An 18,610-nucleotide genomic window follows, 5' to 3' on the forward strand; every position below is an offset into this window, starting at 1 on the left:
CAGCAATCACTACTCCTTTTTAAAATCTTGCAGAAATTTGCGATGCAGTTGGTGCCACAAGAGAAAATGTTAAATCCTATCTGTGAAAAAAATAGTTGTATGACTACAGTTATATTTGTTGAAATGGTTTCACCCTCCTTGTACACTTAACAGTTGTAACAGCAGAAAGAAGGTGCATTATATTTCTGGTAAGTAAGCTGATACATGGTATTGGGGAGCTAAGTAATTATTTCAGACTTCTGTTTTCAAATAAAATACCATGGATAGATGGGAATCAACAATATGTATACAAAAAAGGTTACACTTACTAAGTACCACTAAAACAACAACAGAAATGAGCAGAGGTTTTATTCATTGATTTAAAAAATACACACATCAGAAAGTATCATAAATGTCTTTTTTTTTTGAAGAAAGTGAACAATGAAATAATATTTTAAATGTACCAATCACCTTCAATACTGATTTGTTACTTGTTTATTGTCTAACTAAATAGTTCCATACTGAAATTCACTATAGTTGCTTCATCAGTAGTTCTGCTAGTCTTTGCTATAGCTCTTTGAGATATTTCAAATATTGCTGTGTTAAAAAGTTTCTAAAATCAGTAACCTGAAAACAGGAGGGGAAAACAAAGAAAAGATAAAATTACTCTTGAATAATGTGAGTATCTGTCATTGCAGCCCAGCATTTTCATGAGAACATCTCATTTTACACCGTTCTGTAAAACAACAGATTATACAGCAAGGCTCTTTCTTGGCTAATAAGAGTAGCAGACCTTCAGCAGATTGCTCAGTGTAACTAGGAAGACTACTTTGCTATTTTTAGTCAAGGTTTTGACTATTTGTTACAGAATGTCTTCATTGTGAGATGTATAATCCAAGCTTCCTCGCTGCTTCAGAAATTCTTGGTCCTTTTTTATTGGGGAAAGGGTAGAAGTTTAGTTTGTTGCAGGCTGGCATGCACTTTGTAGAAGAAATAGGTTGATGAGTCCAAACTGCTGAAGTGGCTGATTTCAGAGGAGGCTTTTGGCAGGTGCTTGAAATTTTGCTGCCATTCTCTTTGCTGAAACCATTTAATATGCTTGAACTTCCCATCTGACTGCACACAGATAGTTCACGAGCTCCTTCTTGTTCCTTGTGTTGCAATGTGCTGTTTCCCTTTGAATCCAGACTCTGATTGTCAAAACAATATGGTCTGTTCTCGCATTGGGAAAGATCCCAGGTAACTCCATGAGAAGGACATTGCACCAGGCGGTGAATTCCCAAGTGGGTATGCCATGGTGAGTTGTCTTGTACATTGCCACTGCTGCTCAGCTCCAGGCTGACCTTTCTGACAGGAACACGTTCTGTAAATGACTTCGATCTTCTAACTGGTTTATTAATTAAAACAGCACTGACCATTGATTCTGGGAGAACGGGTTCGTATTCATCTACAAGAGAAATGCACATATGCAGACTACTGTGGTAGCAAAAATTAAGGGTGTAATTTCTGTAGTATAAACTTAACTGAAGAACTTCAAACAGGAGAGTTTATCTGTACCCTTTCTGTCTGTGGCCGAGAGCAGTGCACGCTCTTCTGGTGCCAGGTTAGAGTAGAAATATTTCATGCTTGGTTTTGCAGTTCTGAGGACATAAATGGTACCCTAGGGTTAGTCAAATGAAAATGGAGATTTATCAAGTCAATATTGATCTAACTGGTACTTTAAGACTCATTAACAACACAGATTGAGAATTGACTTTCAGTAATTAATTGCTCGTAAGCAAAAATTCTTAAGGTGAGCAGGGACTTGCTCCGTGTATTGGTAGCTGCTGTGATTTGAAAGACAGAAACATTCTGTTTCATTCTGTTTCTATTCACAACTTTAAATAACTGATTGTTTCCAGGTGAAAAAAGTTGCAAATTTCTTTTTCTTAATGAGGGAATCATTAACATACAGGTTTGTATTTTAATATTTTACTGCAGTCTTACTATTGTAGTCAGTGTAAATGGTGTAAAGTAAATATCTTCTCACACTGGTGTTGTCTGAATGATTCATTAGAGGAAAAATCTGCTTGTTCAAGGAATGATGTAGAACAGGTCTAACGGTGGGAGAGAATCTAGTGTCTTTTTTTTTTCCTGCTATCCCTACAGCTTAATTTCTAAAGCAGTATGGAAGTGACTATTAAGAATATGTAAGATATTACGGACACAAATGCTAATGCTACTTCAGTTGCCCGTAGCAGCCATCAAATTACTGACCATGAACGGTTTCTGTGCCTTGAAAAGGAGTAGAAACTGAATCACTACACTAAAAAACCAGTGCTGTTGACATTGCAAGTACTAATGAATATGCTTCAGTTAGTGTATATATATAGTTTAAGATAGGAACTGTGCAGTGTTGGTCTTATTTACAGAGCTGAGCTATAGGAACAATATCTGTAGTATGAATTACGAAGCATATTAAGGTGAAAAAAGTAGACATAGAAGAGTGCTGTTTATATTCTGAAACAGAATATCTAAACAGCTATTTAAAAAGAACTGAGACTCTGAAATTAAGCTAGTCTGCATAGGATGCTGCCTGAAAAAACTACCACCAAACAACAACAAAACACATAAACAAAACCCAAGAGCACAATCCCCCTTTATAACAGTCTTTCATACCATCTTGACAAGGAAGTATTTGAAGATGTCAGAACCTGCTGCTTTACTTGCAGTAGATAAACCTGTACCACAGGGCTCTGGTTAAGGAGAAGCTTTCATTACTGTGTTTTGGCTGAAGCAGCACTGCCAGCATAGTATCACAGAATTTTTTCTGTTCCCAGGGCTGGCCACATAGGGTTGAGCTGGTTAAGAGCTGCTTTGCAGCATGGCTTTGTGAGTGAAAACTCTGTAAGTCCACACCTTCTGCTCTCCTAGAGTGTTACCAGGACGTGCAGAGCATAGAGATATTGATGTGTTTGTGCATATGTCTATATAGGGAAGCATACTAATTGAATTTCCTAGTGTGAAACCATTCATAGAGATAAGAACACAAAGACCTCTATCATGCAACAGTGAGAATCAGAATTATAACTGGACTTTATCTAGGAAATAAAGTTGAGCTTGGGTGGCTACAAAAAGTCCATTTGAAAACTAGTGGCTGTGTTTTCTGTAGGACAGCACAGTAAAGCACTAGGCTAGAAAAATTAGGACTTCTCCATATGTGAAAGGAAAAAATATGAGAAGGAACTGAGAGACTGAGGTGATGCCACTTTGCACATTCTTATGGATGTAACTGCAATCTTGGCTGAACTGGCATTGATATGCAACATCACGTTTCTCCTTGAACCTTATGAACTGGTCATTGAAGAGTTATGATTTGACTTGACTTGATCAGAGCTCAAAGTGTAATGCATCTAGTCCAGTTTTGAATAGTCTGGACTGGTTCTGAGTTCAGGTTTGATTTGCTTCCTTGGAATTCTTACAGATGCAGCACACAAAATTGAGCAATTACCTTGTATAGAAATATGAGAATCCTGAACCACTGCGTTGAATTAACACACATTCTGCACTCTCTAAACTTCTAAATAAGCTTTAATTAGGCAGATCTTTGGTTGGTTTCTTCCTTTCATAGCCTTGTTGCAGGGCTTGTTGCAGGCCCATCTGGTCTTTTTCATATACTGGCATCATAGGTAGATACTTTTAAGGTTCTGTAGTCACAAAAATCAATCTTAAAGTCAGCTTGGCAAATACTTCTACAGTCAGAGCCTCTGTTTATTGTGTTGTGACTGCTTGCACTGAATGCTCCCATTTAATTCCTAAAGTAAATACTGCTTCCCAGCTTCTTAGCCAATAAATAATGAATACACTGCTCTATCATCTCCTAGCTGGTGACTTTCAAATCTTGCCACGCTCTTTGTTCTCGAATCAGGAACAGGCAGAAGTGTGGATGTGGCACTGCGTATTGCGGAAGAAAGAGAACAAAGTTGTTTTCAGGTGACTTCTCTGTTACTAACCCACCAGTCAGAAACCTAGCGAAGTTTCATGAATCTGGCAAGCAAGTAGTGACATGGAAAGCTAAAGGTCCTTAATGAAACTTGGATTTACAATTCCAGCTATAGTACAGTAAAGCTGAAATGCTGAAAATCCCCATGGCATGGAGGGACAGCTGCTCTGTCAGGCAGGAGCAATTACTTTGGCTGGGATTTTTAAGACCACAAAGGACTGAAGGTGCTGTCCTTCCATGATGGTTGAACCTCATGAGGTTTTTGTGCCTGACCATTGAGGTTTGTATGTATGTTTAGGGTTGTGGTGGTGCTGTTGTCCCCTTCCCAGCCCAGCCATAATCTTACCCTCTAGGTAGGGAGACAATCAATACAAAATACTGATAGATACATGGACTGCCTTTTGACACTAGCTGGGATTTCTGCAGAGGTTAAGCTCCTAATTTAAGCAGGTTAGGGCAGTAGGGTGTCTTATTATGGCAGTGCTAATTTCTGCTTGACATGTTCTTGGAAACTGATGCATGTAATAGGTTCTAAGTGCTGAGGTGTGGAATAGGTTTTTCTCAGCTTTCAAACCATAGGAATCTACAAGATCAACTTTCCGGACGTTGAGAACTCAGCATAACAAAACCCCACCAAACTTCAACTGCTTCTAACAGTAACACGAATCCTCTCCTCCACACAGGCTGTTTAAAGATAGAAGTTCAGTGCAGTAGGTTTTATGGTTTTGTGACTATTTTGCATGTTCCCAGGAACTGTGCAGTCCTACTTTGTTACATCTTTTCTTTAATCTTCAAATAGAGTCCCTGCAAAAAATCTGCTCTGATTATATTCACTATGTCTGAAGCTTCATTTGAATTTAATCTGACTACAGACATCTGCTTCCTTTCTCCAACTAACTTAAATTTTTGGTATAGCTGCTTACATGGGCTGTTTTGTCAAGTTAGTTTCCTTTTCATACCTGATAATATAAACTTTTTTTCTTCCTCACAGAGACTTTAGTTCTTTTAACATAAGCATTTCTAGACATTTGGATGAAAGAATATTGGAGTGAATCTGTTGTATAGCTCATAATTGTGTGGGTTTTTTCAGTTGCTTGAATGCTACAGTCTGACACAACCAAAATCTAGAAGGGCTGGAAACGTAGAAGAAAAGTAAAGAATTAAATAACCGAAGTTCTGCATTTGCTGAGCTAAATACTACTATGAGAGATGAATATGCTGTGTTTCTCATGTTGCAATTGTCAAAAGACAGGTTCATGAATTGACTTAGTATCACTTTAGCTTGTTAAATATGGGAAAAATTCTTATACGGTTTAATACTTTAAAGTTCGTAGTTAGGCTACGGCTCACAATATTAAACTGACTGAATACTGTCCCCATCCCAGCCCAGTAGTAAGCACCAGTCTGAAACCTCTGCAATATTTTAAAGTTCTTTGTATAAAATCTGTCTGACACAGCAGGTAGATGAGTGATCCATATTGTTACTTGTTTTTCTGTTTATGTACTTTCCAAGCAATATGCAGTGAAAATACTTTCAAAACAGGACCTTTTGTACAAAGCTTGTATTTTAATTATCTACTGTGACTCTCAGTAGAAGTTATTTCTAAACAAAACCCTAACTTGTACTAGTCACTTGGTATTTACTGTTGCTTCCTGTAGTCTTGTAGGACACATTTCTTTATACAGCTAAAGAAAAGGGAAAAGAGAAGGCCCAGAATTGCTTGTTCTGACAGAAGCACTCAAGAGCAGAAACATTACAGAATACATTGCACAAAAATGCTGATCAACATGAAGTACCTGGCTCCTCTAAGAGTTACCATTTATGTTTAGAGTTTTACTTGAGTGATGTAAAACTTTCTCAGATATGTTCATGTGCTTCAAATTAATGTTAGAGATTCATTTCTGTGAAGCTAAGGGATATAAACATAAGACCACCATTCAGTGAAATTAATATAACCCCAAAATAACAGAAAAAGGAACTCACATTGTGCCTCTCTTGAAGCGGAGCATAAAAAGAACAAAGCTAAGAGTTATCCATGATTTAAAGAAATAATATTTAAATCTACAGTTGCATTTTTTTCCTATAAATACAAGCATACCTGTTTTAAATACAATAATGTGTGATTGCAGTTTTTGCTTCTGTTTTATATGGTCATACTGCTCCTCAAGTAGGCTTACATCCATCTTGGTCAGCTGCTGATCACAATCTGAAGCCTGGTGCTCTGAGGTATGAGTCACTGAAAAAATACCAGTCATGTATTTGTAAGCCTTTACCATCTGTTGCAACAAGGAAGAAAAAGTCATGCAGAAGCAGGACATTTCCTTCATTGTGTTGGCAAAAAAAAGCCACTCGTGTATGAAGCATGTGAAATATTCCTAATTGAAGGAGTAAATTTCTTCTAAGTAGCAGTAACTTCTTTTGAAGGTGAGTGGTCTCCTCTGAAGTTGTGGATTGCAGTCAGCTTGTTTTCATGCAGTGTCTGGAGCTACTGCATACAGAGGGCATGATTATAACTGGATAGTTGGATTTAATGTTGATTTAAGATTGTGAGCATATGAAGCTTTGCCAAAAAAAACAGTGAAATACAAAACCTCTTTGAACGCAGTCAGGTGCACAAAGAGCTGGATAATACTGGTTTGTGCTGTAATGCTAATTCTTAAGGGGATGTTGTCATGGTGACCTCCTCATGATAGTAGTTCTACCAGGAAAATTTTTCTTCAGGTTTCTTTACATATATTTTTTTTCTGTTTCGCTGCCTTCTCCTTAACTTTAATCCGGTTTCATTCTTGCTGCTGCTTTTGGGGCAGTGGAGGAGGGGAGGATGTGTTGTACCTTAGTAATTTTGTACTTGTTGCTCCCTTTTAAAAATGTGTTAAACATGTTCAGGTCTGGGTGCTGAGTCACAACAGTATGTACCAACAACACTTAGAACTGGTCCCAGTGTCCAATAGGAGATAATTGAGATAAGGAATGCTTTATTCTGAATTACTCAGGTTCTCTGCCATTCTATTAAATTAAATAAACTATAGAAATAACAATTTTGTTACTGAGAACTGTACAAACCCTTCAAATGCATGGTAAGCAGAAATACATGGCTTTTGGTCATATAAAATAAAGTATGAGACCACGTCTGGACTATGAACCAGTTTCTTTCCCTTTAATAGGTCCATCTGATGTTGTTGCCAGGGGCCAAGAGAGTACTATGTGAAGGAATAATTCAATTAAACAGTAGTTCTAATATAATTGTGCATCTGCTAGGTTCCTTGCAGTAAAAAACATTGCATAAAAATTTTTGTGAAAGGACAGTGTGTGGAAAGAATGCCAGTGTGCTGTGTTTTTCCAGTTACTGGCAGAAATCCTGTGATGATTTGCTTCATAATAATATAAGCTATTTAGTCTTGAGAATACTGAGAGAGGATCTCATCAATATGTACAAATATCTGAGGGGTGGGTGTCAAGTGGAGGGGGCTGAGCTCTTTTTGGTGGTGCACAGTAATAAACAACAGGTTCAAGCTTGAACATAGAAGATTTCACCTCAACATGAGGAGAAACTTCTTTACAGAGAGGGTGATGGAGCACTGGAACAGGCTGCCCAGAGAGGTTGTTGAGTCTCCTTCTCTGGAGACTTTCAAAACCCACCTGGATGCATTCCTGTGCGGACTACCCTAAGTGATCCTGCTTTAGCAGGGGCGTTGGACCTGACAACCTCTTGAGGTCCCTTCCAACCTCTGATATACTGTGAATCAGGCTCAAATCCTGAAAACCCTTGAGCCCCTTTGGAAGCTGTATGCACACAGATGATGACTCTAGATAGGCAGTTCATAGAGTTCTGATAAGGCTCAGCAGGATCACATGTGTAAGTCTGCTGTAATTCACTTTATTAATAATTGGTTTTGCCTTCCCAATAGCCTTGTCTTACAAATTGTGATGCCTGCCTCAATTGCACTCTTTTTCTGCCTTAGTCAGGGAAAGAACAGTAAACACAATAGTCAGACACTAGATTCTCTCCTGACTCTGGGAAACACACGTTAGGATTGGTCTGACATATTGAGGCCTTGGTAGATCTACTTGGATATTCTGCCTTTGCTGGTGACAAACACCTAGTGCTCTGTAGAAAGGAGTACCTCAATTGTCTTGTTTTTTCAGTGTTCTGAATTGTTGGCACGTGGAGTTCTCCTTTGGACCTTCAGGCAATTGGTTTATACATTAGAGCAGGAGATTTAATTAACCTCATTATAGCTGGAGCTGGAATTCAATGCAAACATTATTAATGGTCATAAAAGTTACCTAACCTTTTTAAAATTCCAGTCACACTATTTGACTCGCTGACCTCCTGTGAAAGCGACTTGTGCAACGTGACTGTGTGTTGCAGAAAGAATTACCAGGGTAGCATCCTTGAACATGGAATATAAGCTCCGTCTTAAAAGGCGTATGCTGAACTTCTCAGTAGAAGAGCATTTAAAGTATAAGAAGTTTGTATCTGATCAGAAATCATTATTATTAATTATTTGTATTGTACTATTCCCTCAGGATCAGGGAAAAGCCATCGCACTGTTACACAAATGGATTGTCCAATGCAATCTATTCCCAAATAGTTGCCAAAACCAGAAACCAGATGCCCAGTGAAATGGAGTGAGTCCAGATGGTACAGCAGAGCAGTGGAACCAGGAGCAGGGTGCTGTACAGTTTGTTTCCTTTCCAGGGCAAGTTTGTAAACAGGGCATCTTCCTTCATTCTCAAGAGGGGTGTGTGTGTGTATGTATCTCTCTCTCTCTCTATGTTTGGGTGCGTATGTGTTTGTGTGTGTATACTTTGCTATCAAGGTGCCTGTCTGTGTATATACATAGACATACAGACATGTGCTTGGTGTTTGAACGATTTGCAGCCAGGATATGATTCATAAAGTGAGCTGCGGATCTGATCTGTGTGGTATCATAAAGAACATAGAATTAATTGTGGGTTTGATGTTTAGTGAGCATCTGATGTAACTGATCCTTGTTATGCCACTGAGGTAAACTTAAAAATGGATTACCCAGGGGTTCTGGTTTTATAGCATAGTGGACCAACTTCCTTTGCACCCCCAGCCTGTTTAATTATTACTAATAAAAAGAAATTTTCATATTGTCAGACACAAAATTATGACTTCTTTTAAAATCAGCCAATCATTCAGTCTTTAAGTTGCTTGGATCTACAGACCACTGTATACTTCTGAAATACGCAGCAGGTGGCACTATTGGAGTGGTTTGCCTGTATGTTTGCCATAGTCTTAAATGCTAGAGGCTGCATTTGGCTTGTAGGTTGCTGAGGACTATAAGCAGTAGAGCCATTTCTTACAACTGGCACACGTACTTGCTAACAGTACTTAGAGGTTCTGAAAATTTCTTGCCATGATTAGGTTTGTGTAAAAACTTCTCTTTCGTTAATTGAACAAAGTTCTGTCCAAAACAGAGTGATTTTTGTTTGATTAGCCACTGGAGTCTGAAGTGCCGTATTTCCCTTAAGTCTGTTCTTCCATCACACAATGGAAGCAATTCTTCATTTCCTTGAGGCATAAAAATGTGAGAATACTTCATAATCCAAAAGCAATGGCTTTTAGAATGTGAAGTAGATGTTTACTGCCCTTGACCTTGGTTGAAAAATCTCATTTAAAAAGATGCAACTAATTTTATCTCATACTAATTAATTTGAGAGTAGTAAATTAGTTTTTTATTAAGAAATTGTTTGGAGGGCCTTGTAGAAATAATTGTTGATTTACAGATAATTAAAAAGGCTCATAATGGTTAAGTGACTTCCTGTAACACTGGATTTTACTGCACACCTGAGACTAGAGGTATGTATGATTATTCATATTGTTTATGTGCAGAATAATAGACATGTCCAACACCATTCTGTAGATTTTAACCAAGAAGAACAATCAAAGTTACTGTGAAAGTCTCCATTCCCTAGCTTTCTATAGTGGTTGTTTTTTAATTTAAACACAGTCTTGCAGTGTTAGAAAGTGATTCTTTCAGCATTAGAAAATATAGTAACAAAAAAGAATGGTAGTATCCAGAATGGCTACTGTTCTGTGGGTTCCAGACAGATTAGTAGAATCAATCATAATTGTTTAATTTTTTAAATGATTTTTTTTATAAGAGCACGTATATTTCTGTTATTTGAAAGCACAACCTCAAAGCATGACACAGTTAGGGTCTGGCTAAGTAGCTGGAGCACAGGACTTTTTGATGATGCAAGATTAGGTTTTGGTGCTCTCTGCATGTCCATGCTATTGGGATGAGGAAGTCTATGATGCAGGTTTTCAGTATGATCTTGAGATGTTTCTTCTCATCTTACTTTTCATGTGGTCTCAGACATAAAGGGTTCAAATGTGTCAAAGGGATGGTGGTCCAGCTGTCCTTCAAGTCTCTCTAAAGGTTTGGTGAGCTTGGGTCATATGTAGTCCTTGATAGGATTCTATTTTCCCCTTTTATCCCTTGGGGTCTTTGTGTAAATATAGTTAGGTAATGTGTGGGTGTATATTAATGTATCAAAATATGAATGTGGAACGTTTTGTTATCCAGTCTGAGAAGGCTGCCTGGTTAGTACAAGCTGTAAAACAGTTTGCCAAATTTCTATTTCTTAGATTCCTGAGTTTCCCAGGTCTTTGAATCCAGTACCACTGATCCAGCCCTTTTGATTCTGGATTGAACTCTGGATTTGTATATTTTGGGAACTTGGTGCTGTCCAGTTCCCTTTGCAGAACTGCTTTTACCATCCATAAGAAATAAATTAAAAAAAAATGTGGCCACACTGAAGTCACTGGATTCGTCTAGGTCACATTAAATTGTGCTGGTCACGGGGAGTTAAATGCAGCAGATGTTGTGCATGTGTTTTTATGCCTGGCATGGGCAGCATTTAATAAAGCTTCTGTTCTCTCATGACTTTGTTGGTGTGGAGGTTTAGATAACCTTCCTGTAGAGTGTTACTTGCTGTGGAAAATGAACCGAAACGCTGAAATGTGCTCTGTTAGAAGAGGGCTGGTCACTGTTGGTTGCCTGCATTGTCAGGACTGGAATCTCTCCCCCTGTGCAAACAATAAACATCCAAAATTTAGGGTCAGGAGTTGTTAGTTTTGTAGTTCAGCTGTCTTTGCCCACAGAGAACTTCTGAGACTCCCGTTTAGAAGTGACAGCGTGCAGAGACAAGTCTTAAGAAGAAACTGAAGGAATTTCCCAGTTGGAGATTTTTAAACAAAGGAACCCTGAGAACGTCCTTTACAGTTTCTCTTCCTTCTTAGTTCTCAGTGGAGCTCAGAGCAACCTGATGTCGTTAAAGACGTCCCTGCTTACTGCAGAGGGTTTGGACTAGATGACCTTTAAAGGCCCATTCCAAAACAATGCTTTCTGTGATTCTATGAGTTTCTTAAACTAGTGAGACAAACATGCTGGTTAGATTTATTCCATTTTGACCTCATAAAACTGTCCACAAGAAGAAGGTGAGAGGGAACTAAGCGGTCTTTGGTAGTCTTCTTCTGAGGACTTTGGAAATTCATTGAAGCTTTCTTCATTTTACAGATGCCTACGTATTTCTGGTACTGCTACCTAAATACCTTTTCTATACCAACTGTATCTCCAACTGTTTCATATCCAGAGTTATGATGGCTACAGATCTGGGAGATAACAGCAGCCTGTGTTTATACATTCTCCCAAATAGACATGAAATGCATTTAGGAACTCTGGGAGAATTTTAAGCAGGATCTAAACCACATTGGATGAGTTTCACAATTTCTACCTTGATTTTTACACTTACAAACTACATGATTTTGATTTATTCTTGATTTGCAAAACGTTTTTTTGGGCCTTGCAAGATGGTGCTGGAACATGCAAGGCTTTGTCCTTATTAGTTTCCACTTCAGGTATTGTTTGAGGAGGAATGAGTTTATCTTTGATTGTTTTTAATCAATAAAATGTACTTATCGGTAAGTGGAGTTTGATAAGAATCAAATACAGCATGAAAGAACTGGTTAATCTGTTGTTAATGAAAAGTTTTATCTGGATGACAACATCTTGTTTCTGAGATATTTGCTTTTCAGCATTAGGATGCTAACTGCTTCTGTGTTCAAGGAAATCTGCTGGGTGTATAAGTTAGCTTTAATAAGCCTTGCAAATGACTCTAGTTAAGATAGTTCTCCAAAGAGGATGGATAAGTACTATTACTATTGTGAGAATGAATATGGACTTGGGATCTGTGTAGGGGAGGAAAGTATCCTAAAAATAATTTGCTATTCAGAAACAGCCTTCACTTCACTTACATGTAGAGATCTCATGAGGAATTCATACTGCACTTCGTAATCACTACTAGCCTAATTGAGTCAATGAAATTACATCTGTAAAACCAGAGTATGTAAAACCAGATACAATTCCACAGTGTCTGATTCAGTACCCACTGAAGTCAACACATGTTCTGCTGAATTCAATAGAAGTGAAATTGGAGGATTTTATGTACATGATTCAATAAAAGCTGCAAATTGACCGATACCTATGGAAGTGACAGTATATAATTGAGCTTGTGTAGTTGAGCCATCATTTAAATTCCTTTCTTGTTCTTCTCCACCTGTATGCTTTAATATGGGATCCTGTGCCAGTTCTTCATGAGATAGAGAGTCTTAACTGGTTAATTCAGGAACCACACCTGGGATTTTGAATATGCACATCAAGAATTACATCAACCAATAAGTTTGTGGAATAATTGCTATACCTAATAAAGACCTATGTCTTTAGTCTCCATGTAAGAACTGTGGTCTGGGCTTCCTCATGTGGAACTATCCCTGGATCTTTATACTATCAGCTGTTCACAGTACAGTCTGTACAATTACAGCCACCTCAAGCCATTGCTTTAAACAGCAAGTACTTGTCCTTCACTTGAGTGAGTAACAAGATTCTACACAGCTTTTGGAGGTTTGGACAAACACCATGGTCATCATAAAATCGTGTAAAAGTAACTTCGACAGGTAAGTGCATATTTTGGGAAAGGAAAACACTTCTGGTGTTACAGTGCCACTGTAAAAAGAACAACAACTTCATGTCTCAATTTATAGTACTGTGGCATTTTATATTATCAGTACCTGGTTAAACATTGCTGGAGATATTGTGATAACAGAGTACCTGCAATGTAAGTAGTAAGGGAATGACCTTTAGAGCATTGTCATTGTTCAGGTATCTTTCCAGTAGGAAGGTCTAGTGCTGGAGCTGAGGTTGTGTTTCTGCTGTTTTGTTTTTAGTTGTTTGGTAAGGGATGTGTTAATGTGTTATTTTTCTATTACTTGGAACTTAATATTGTAAGCATCTCCCATCTAATTAGCAGCATTGCATGTGACTATCAGGGTACTTGGCAAAGAGATTGGCATTTATCTGACCCAGCTTACTCTGTTTAATGTTTCTGAGCCTAATTAAACCAGATTTCTTACTGGGAAAAGGATAATTGTGTCAGCATGCCTAACAATGCTAGGTCTAAGATGGGATGCTACAGTTATACTGCATGTGCTCACTGACGTAGGAGTATGTAATACAGTAGAAATAATGTATTTTTTCAGTAAACTGAAATAAATGCAGTAGTAGTTAAGACAGTAGGTGAAAGGAAAAAGAAAAAATATTAATTGGCATGCTAGTTATAACTTACCAAAACAGCCAAGGGCCCAGCAGAGCATGGAAGTTTTGTGTCTCCATCAAGTCAGAAGCTAGTTAATAGGAAAAAGGGAATAAACTCACTTTTCCCTTTACCCAGCTCTGTGTCTTGAGTGATTAATCTGTGCTCTGCCTCAAGCTGTTAATCTGCAGTGGTGACATTTCAATTATAAACAGCATTTTGTCCATCCCCTCTGGAAATTCTGGATTTGTCAGTGCTAAAAAATCACTGGTACATGAATGTAGCTTCACTGATAACTGCACAGCTAAACGTTGTTTGTTTTCAAGAAACAATTTGGAGACTATGGTAGTATCTGCAAGCATGAACTTTAATGCAGAAAGAACAGCGGCAATTCATATTGTCTATACAGAACAACTACGTGTGAGGGCACTGCCTTGATGGAAACATTGGCAACAGAGTGACTGCATTAGGTAATGATTCTCCAAACCTGTTTTCCCTAGAAAAACACAAGAGTGAAAGTAGCAACATTAAGATTCCCATTCTGTCCTTGAGTGGATTCTCCTACCCTGTTGTCCTGCACTGTTGTTCCTAATCTAAGGAGCTGTGTTAACAGGAGGGTGGTTGTTCCAGCCCCAACTTTTCTGTGCTGTTTAAAGCAAAGTATTTCTTATTGTTTGGCACTATTCTTCTGATCTGATGTTGAAAAAGGACTACTGATTCTTACATAATTATAGGAGTGCTTTTTAAATAAGCGGTTGTTTCCTTTCTCCTAACCAATACCTCTTTTCTGAAGTAATTTATCATTCTTACAGCTTTCTTCAGAACTGACTTCAGTGTCTGTTCATTTTTGCTAGTAGCTATATTTTGAAAACTGCAGCATTTCAAGCCTTGGCCTTTGTACCTGTTGACTTGTTTGTAGGGAATATGCAGCAAGTGAAAGGACAGAGCAAACTTCTCAGCAGCCACACTGCATTAATGGAATAGCAGCCCCTACATGTTCCTTTGTGTTCTGATAAGAGTTAAACTAAGGAACCAGTTCTTGGTAACATTTTTAAAACTTTAGTTCCTTCATAACCTCTTGGTTAAGTGAGACCTTTGTTCGGGACAAATCCATCCAGCACGAGCTCCTTACGGGCAGGGAAATCCCCCCACTACCTGGTGACTGTCTGATTTAAAGAAGACAAACTACAAACATGGTGACAATTCTACACACCTTTATTTTTAAATGGTTGGCATTTCCACTCCCTTCATTTGGATGTTTACTGATTGCAAACTGTTCAGATAAGTTTGCAGTATTTGACTGTAAAACGCAGGCCAACAACAGTTTGTGTTGGAAGGGATTCCTACAGTGTAAATATTTTCCAGACAACTTGAAATGAAACAGTCTTATTTAAAGACTTTGTGATCACATTTCTAATAAATAATAAAATAATTCTAATAAATAATAAATAATTTCATGTTAGGGTAAGATGACAGTGTAAGATTGGTTTAAAGGTCACTGTATTGGAATGTTTGCTTGCACTGCAGGTTCAAAGTCCTTAGACTAATGTTTTAAAGGTTTTCCTTTGCAATAATAACTGGAAATCTTATAATTACGAACCTCTGGGAGTCCAGGATTTGAGAATTATTTGGAATACTTACATTTGGAATGTCCAGCATGTAATAAATTTAGTAATATTTTATAGTTTAAAGGGCATTTCAAGTTAAGCATTTGTACTGTTAAAGTAGAGATTAAGATCCTGGGCATGCAAAACCTATTTGACTTCATTAGGGCTTTGCTGAGATACTGCCTTGATTGCAGACTGAAGTATATTTTAGATGAGCCTTCTTTTGATTAAGCAATTCCACTTTGCTTGTCATATGCTATGGCAGGTAACCCAGAAACCTAAAACCTCTCCAAACCTTCTCAACTGAAGGGGAAAAAAAAAAAAAAAAACAAACCAGAAAACCACAACCAAAATGAACAAAAAGGGTGAACCAGCCAAAATAACCACTTAGTATCACTTTTCTTTTTTGAAATGCAATACTGGGGAAGTGTTTGTGCCAACTGGGGGGCATTACCACAACAGGACTGATATGTATTAACGGGCTATTAAAATTTTGTGAATTCCTGTCAACTGTGGTTTGAAGTTGCTCCTTTTCTTCCTTCCCTTCTGTCGCTGTAAGGTGTTTTGCTGGTTTGGCAGTGATTTGGGCTCCTGCACGATGGGGGATCGCCGAGAACTTCCACATAACTGCCAGTGATCAGCAGCTGCTGTGTGCAATCCTGCCACATTCACATCGCCTCTCCTGAGCTCATTCCTGTTCTGCGGCTCTGGCACAAACCCCTCTGTGTGTGAGCGGGAGGGATGTGGAGTCAGTGCCGCTCGCCCGGCTCCGTGAGCGCTGAGCACTCAGCACTCATTAACTGCGCTACTCCCACTCCCCTGGGCCAGGCTGGCGGTTCCTGCCCGGGGAGGCCGGGCCTGCAAAGCCACCCCCTCTGCCCCGGCAGCGGGGCAAGCGTGAGGGCCAGGGGAGGTCTGCAGCGCCATGGCCGCTCCCTGCTACTTGGGCTGGGATTTCAGCACGCAGCAGGTACCGGGGCCGCCTCTTCTTCCCTCCTCGGCCGCCGGCGGCTGCGCGCAAGGAAGCGGGGCCCGGCAGGGCACCTCTGGCGCCTGGCCGGGGCTTGCCCGGCGGCGCCGCCGCTGCCACCGCCTGGGATCTGAAGCGTGGGGAGTGCGGGCGGTTGCACCCCGCCGGGCCTCGGGGAGCTGCAGGGGGCAATGCTCGGTGTGGTCCGGCTCCGCCCGCCGTGGCGGCCCGCTGACATGCCGCGATAAAGCCCCGCAGCTCGGGAGGGGAGCAGGGCCTTCCTCCTCCTTCCTCCCCAGCGGCTCTCACTGCCTGTTCTCTCCTGCCAGCGACAGCTCCTGTTTTGCAGGGTTTCCTCCCTTACAGAGTGCTGTGCCGTGCCGGTGGCGGGGTTCCGGCACGCCAGCAGCCTGCTGCAGCTGGTCATAGAATTCCCAGTGCTTCGTGTTTTTAAGCTTTCTGTGTGCCACGGGAACTGTGGGTGCTGTTTGCACGCCTGCTTCCCTTTGCCTTCATAAGCATATCCTCGTCCCTTTCTGCCTGTCCCATCTATTGTCCGAAGCCGTAGGATGTGTTCCCTTAACATGTCGTGCTTGTCCAGCCTGCTAGGGATGCACTTAATCCTGGAAGGAGCACCGTAGCCCTTTTCTGCAAGCAGGCTGCACGGAGACTGCTCTGACTGTGGCATTGGACAGGCTGGGATCTGGGATTTGCACCTAAATCGAGTATTCAGGTGTCCTTGTGTGAGCCAGGATTGGTAGAATTGTGACCGTGGGTGCTCTTGAAATTGAGATTTGCCAGCACAATCGAGTATTGCTACACAGTGAATAGAAGCTCTAAGTTGTGCATAGGCTTGAATATGTTTAAGAGTATGCACATAAATCACTTCTATTATAGCTGTGCTGAAGTTTGGGAGTTTGAAAAGACACCTCCAGGTTCGGTTGATCAAGCGTTACTTTAAGGGGCATCAGCAGGCAGAAAGCCAGTTAAGCTGCAGTGGGTCACAGCCTTGTTTAAGCTAGGGCAGGGCATCAGATTGGTAAGGAGTTGTGCCAGTGCATAAATAATCGCCCTACTTTAGTATGACTAAAATGGAGATGGCCTTGATATTTGAATACAACTCTTTGAGGTTGCTTCATTCTTGTAGTTTTGTTGTTGTTTGGTGTTTTTTTTTTCTTTTTTTTTTTTCTTTAGCACTCTGTCCCTTACTGAACTATGAGTAGAATCCAAGCTTTTCTTCTAGGCTGTTAGTGTTTTTCTTCTGTGCTAGGTGAACTCGAGTGAAATTAAAGGAGGAAAGGGTGTGCTACTTTTAGTTTGTGCTTACAAGAAAGCTCAGATTTATGGAGTTGTCTGTTCAGGATGTTGCTTCCCGTATGTTGCTCAGAATGTATTTGTGTAATGCCCTATGAGCTTTGCCAGACTGGTAGATTTTGATTTACTCACCGTTTGGGGAGCAGGGAAGGTCCTCAAGGTGCTCTAAGGGTCTGTTCACTGGTAAAATGGGGAGGAGAAAAAAAGGGAAGGGCAGAGAAGCATATAGGAGCTTTAAGATACTGTATTGTTTGGAAATACTGGAAAAATTGGTTACCATGATGCAATCTACAAACCCAGTAACTTGTTTGCTGTTCTTTAGCATATGTTTGTATCTCAGTGTTTTTCAACTAAGGGGTGAGAAAATGGGAGGAGGGAAGTGCAAACAAACAAATACATGAGTTGCTGAATAGGTGGCATGCTCGAAATTCACATAACTTGTTTAATGTAAAATTGTGCTTTACTTTTCAGTGAGTTGTATGGATTGGGACGGTCTTCATTCCCATCTTGTCTGTGGGGATTTAATTATTACAAATGAGTTATCAGTGCTATTTAATTGTTGGTTTGTTTTTTTTTTTTTGTTAACATCTTGTTTTATATCTTCTAGCTGAAAGTCATTGCTGTTGATGAACAGCTGAGAGTCATTTATGAGGATAATGTTCATTTTGATAAAGACCTTCCAGAATTTAAGTAAGGCTTTTTATATTTTCTGTAGAAAATATATTTGGAGATCGTGGTGGGTGGGTTTGTTGCTGTGTTTGATCTCATAGACATGTGGAGGCCTGGAAAAAGTTCATACTATGTTCATATTTCATACATGGCAAAGGTAATACATGCTCATACCTTTCTTAGTATGTAAATATGGCCAAAATTCCCAATAGGAAATAAATTCTAAAAAATCTACTCCAAGTTATTATGTATGAATAAACAATTATTACTCTTTTTTTTTTTCTCTTTTGGGACTTCAGACTTGTGGATATGAGTCTCTTTTTGAGAGACACAATCATTGTCTTTGTGTGAGAGCAGAACTCTGTGGTAACAGGAGTTGCATGAGAGGAACTTCTAAAATGCATTTGGAGACATTCAGTTGTTTCAAATCTCACAATAACATGTAGGATGATAGTATTTGTTTA

At 39.5% G+C, this 18,610-nt stretch overlaps 2 protein-coding genes across 2 annotated transcripts in view; one reads left to right on the plus strand and one right to left on the minus strand.

Annotated features, from left to right (window-relative positions):
- Positions 1 to 854: 854 nt before the first annotated feature.
- Positions 855 to 6,289, minus strand: C20H9orf152 (chromosome 20 C9orf152 homolog). Its single transcript, XM_054390239.1, has 2 exons — positions 6,061 to 6,289; positions 855 to 1,426 (listed from the first exon to the last, which is right to left on the minus strand). The coding sequence occupies exons 1-2, from the start codon at positions 6,287 to 6,289 to the stop codon at positions 855 to 857; spliced, it is 801 nt and encodes a 266-aa protein (XP_054246214.1).
- A 9,829-nt stretch (positions 6,290 to 16,118) lies between these two features.
- XYLB (xylulokinase) overlaps positions 16,119 to 18,610 on the plus strand; it is a 79,803-nt gene continuing 77,311 nt past the window's right edge. Inside the window, exons 1-2 of the mRNA XM_054390083.1 lie at positions 16,119 to 16,163; positions 18,085 to 18,167. Coding sequence (XP_054246058.1) covers positions 16,119 to 16,163; positions 18,085 to 18,167 — 128 coding nt within the window. The remainder of the gene's footprint in view (positions 16,164 to 18,084; positions 18,168 to 18,610) is intronic.

The sequence above is a fragment of the Indicator indicator genome, chromosome 20, assembly GCF_027791375.1.
Source record: "Indicator indicator isolate 239-I01 chromosome 20, UM_Iind_1.1, whole genome shotgun sequence".
In the NCBI taxonomy this organism is placed as follows: Eukaryota; Metazoa; Chordata; class Aves; order Piciformes; family Indicatoridae; genus Indicator; species Indicator indicator.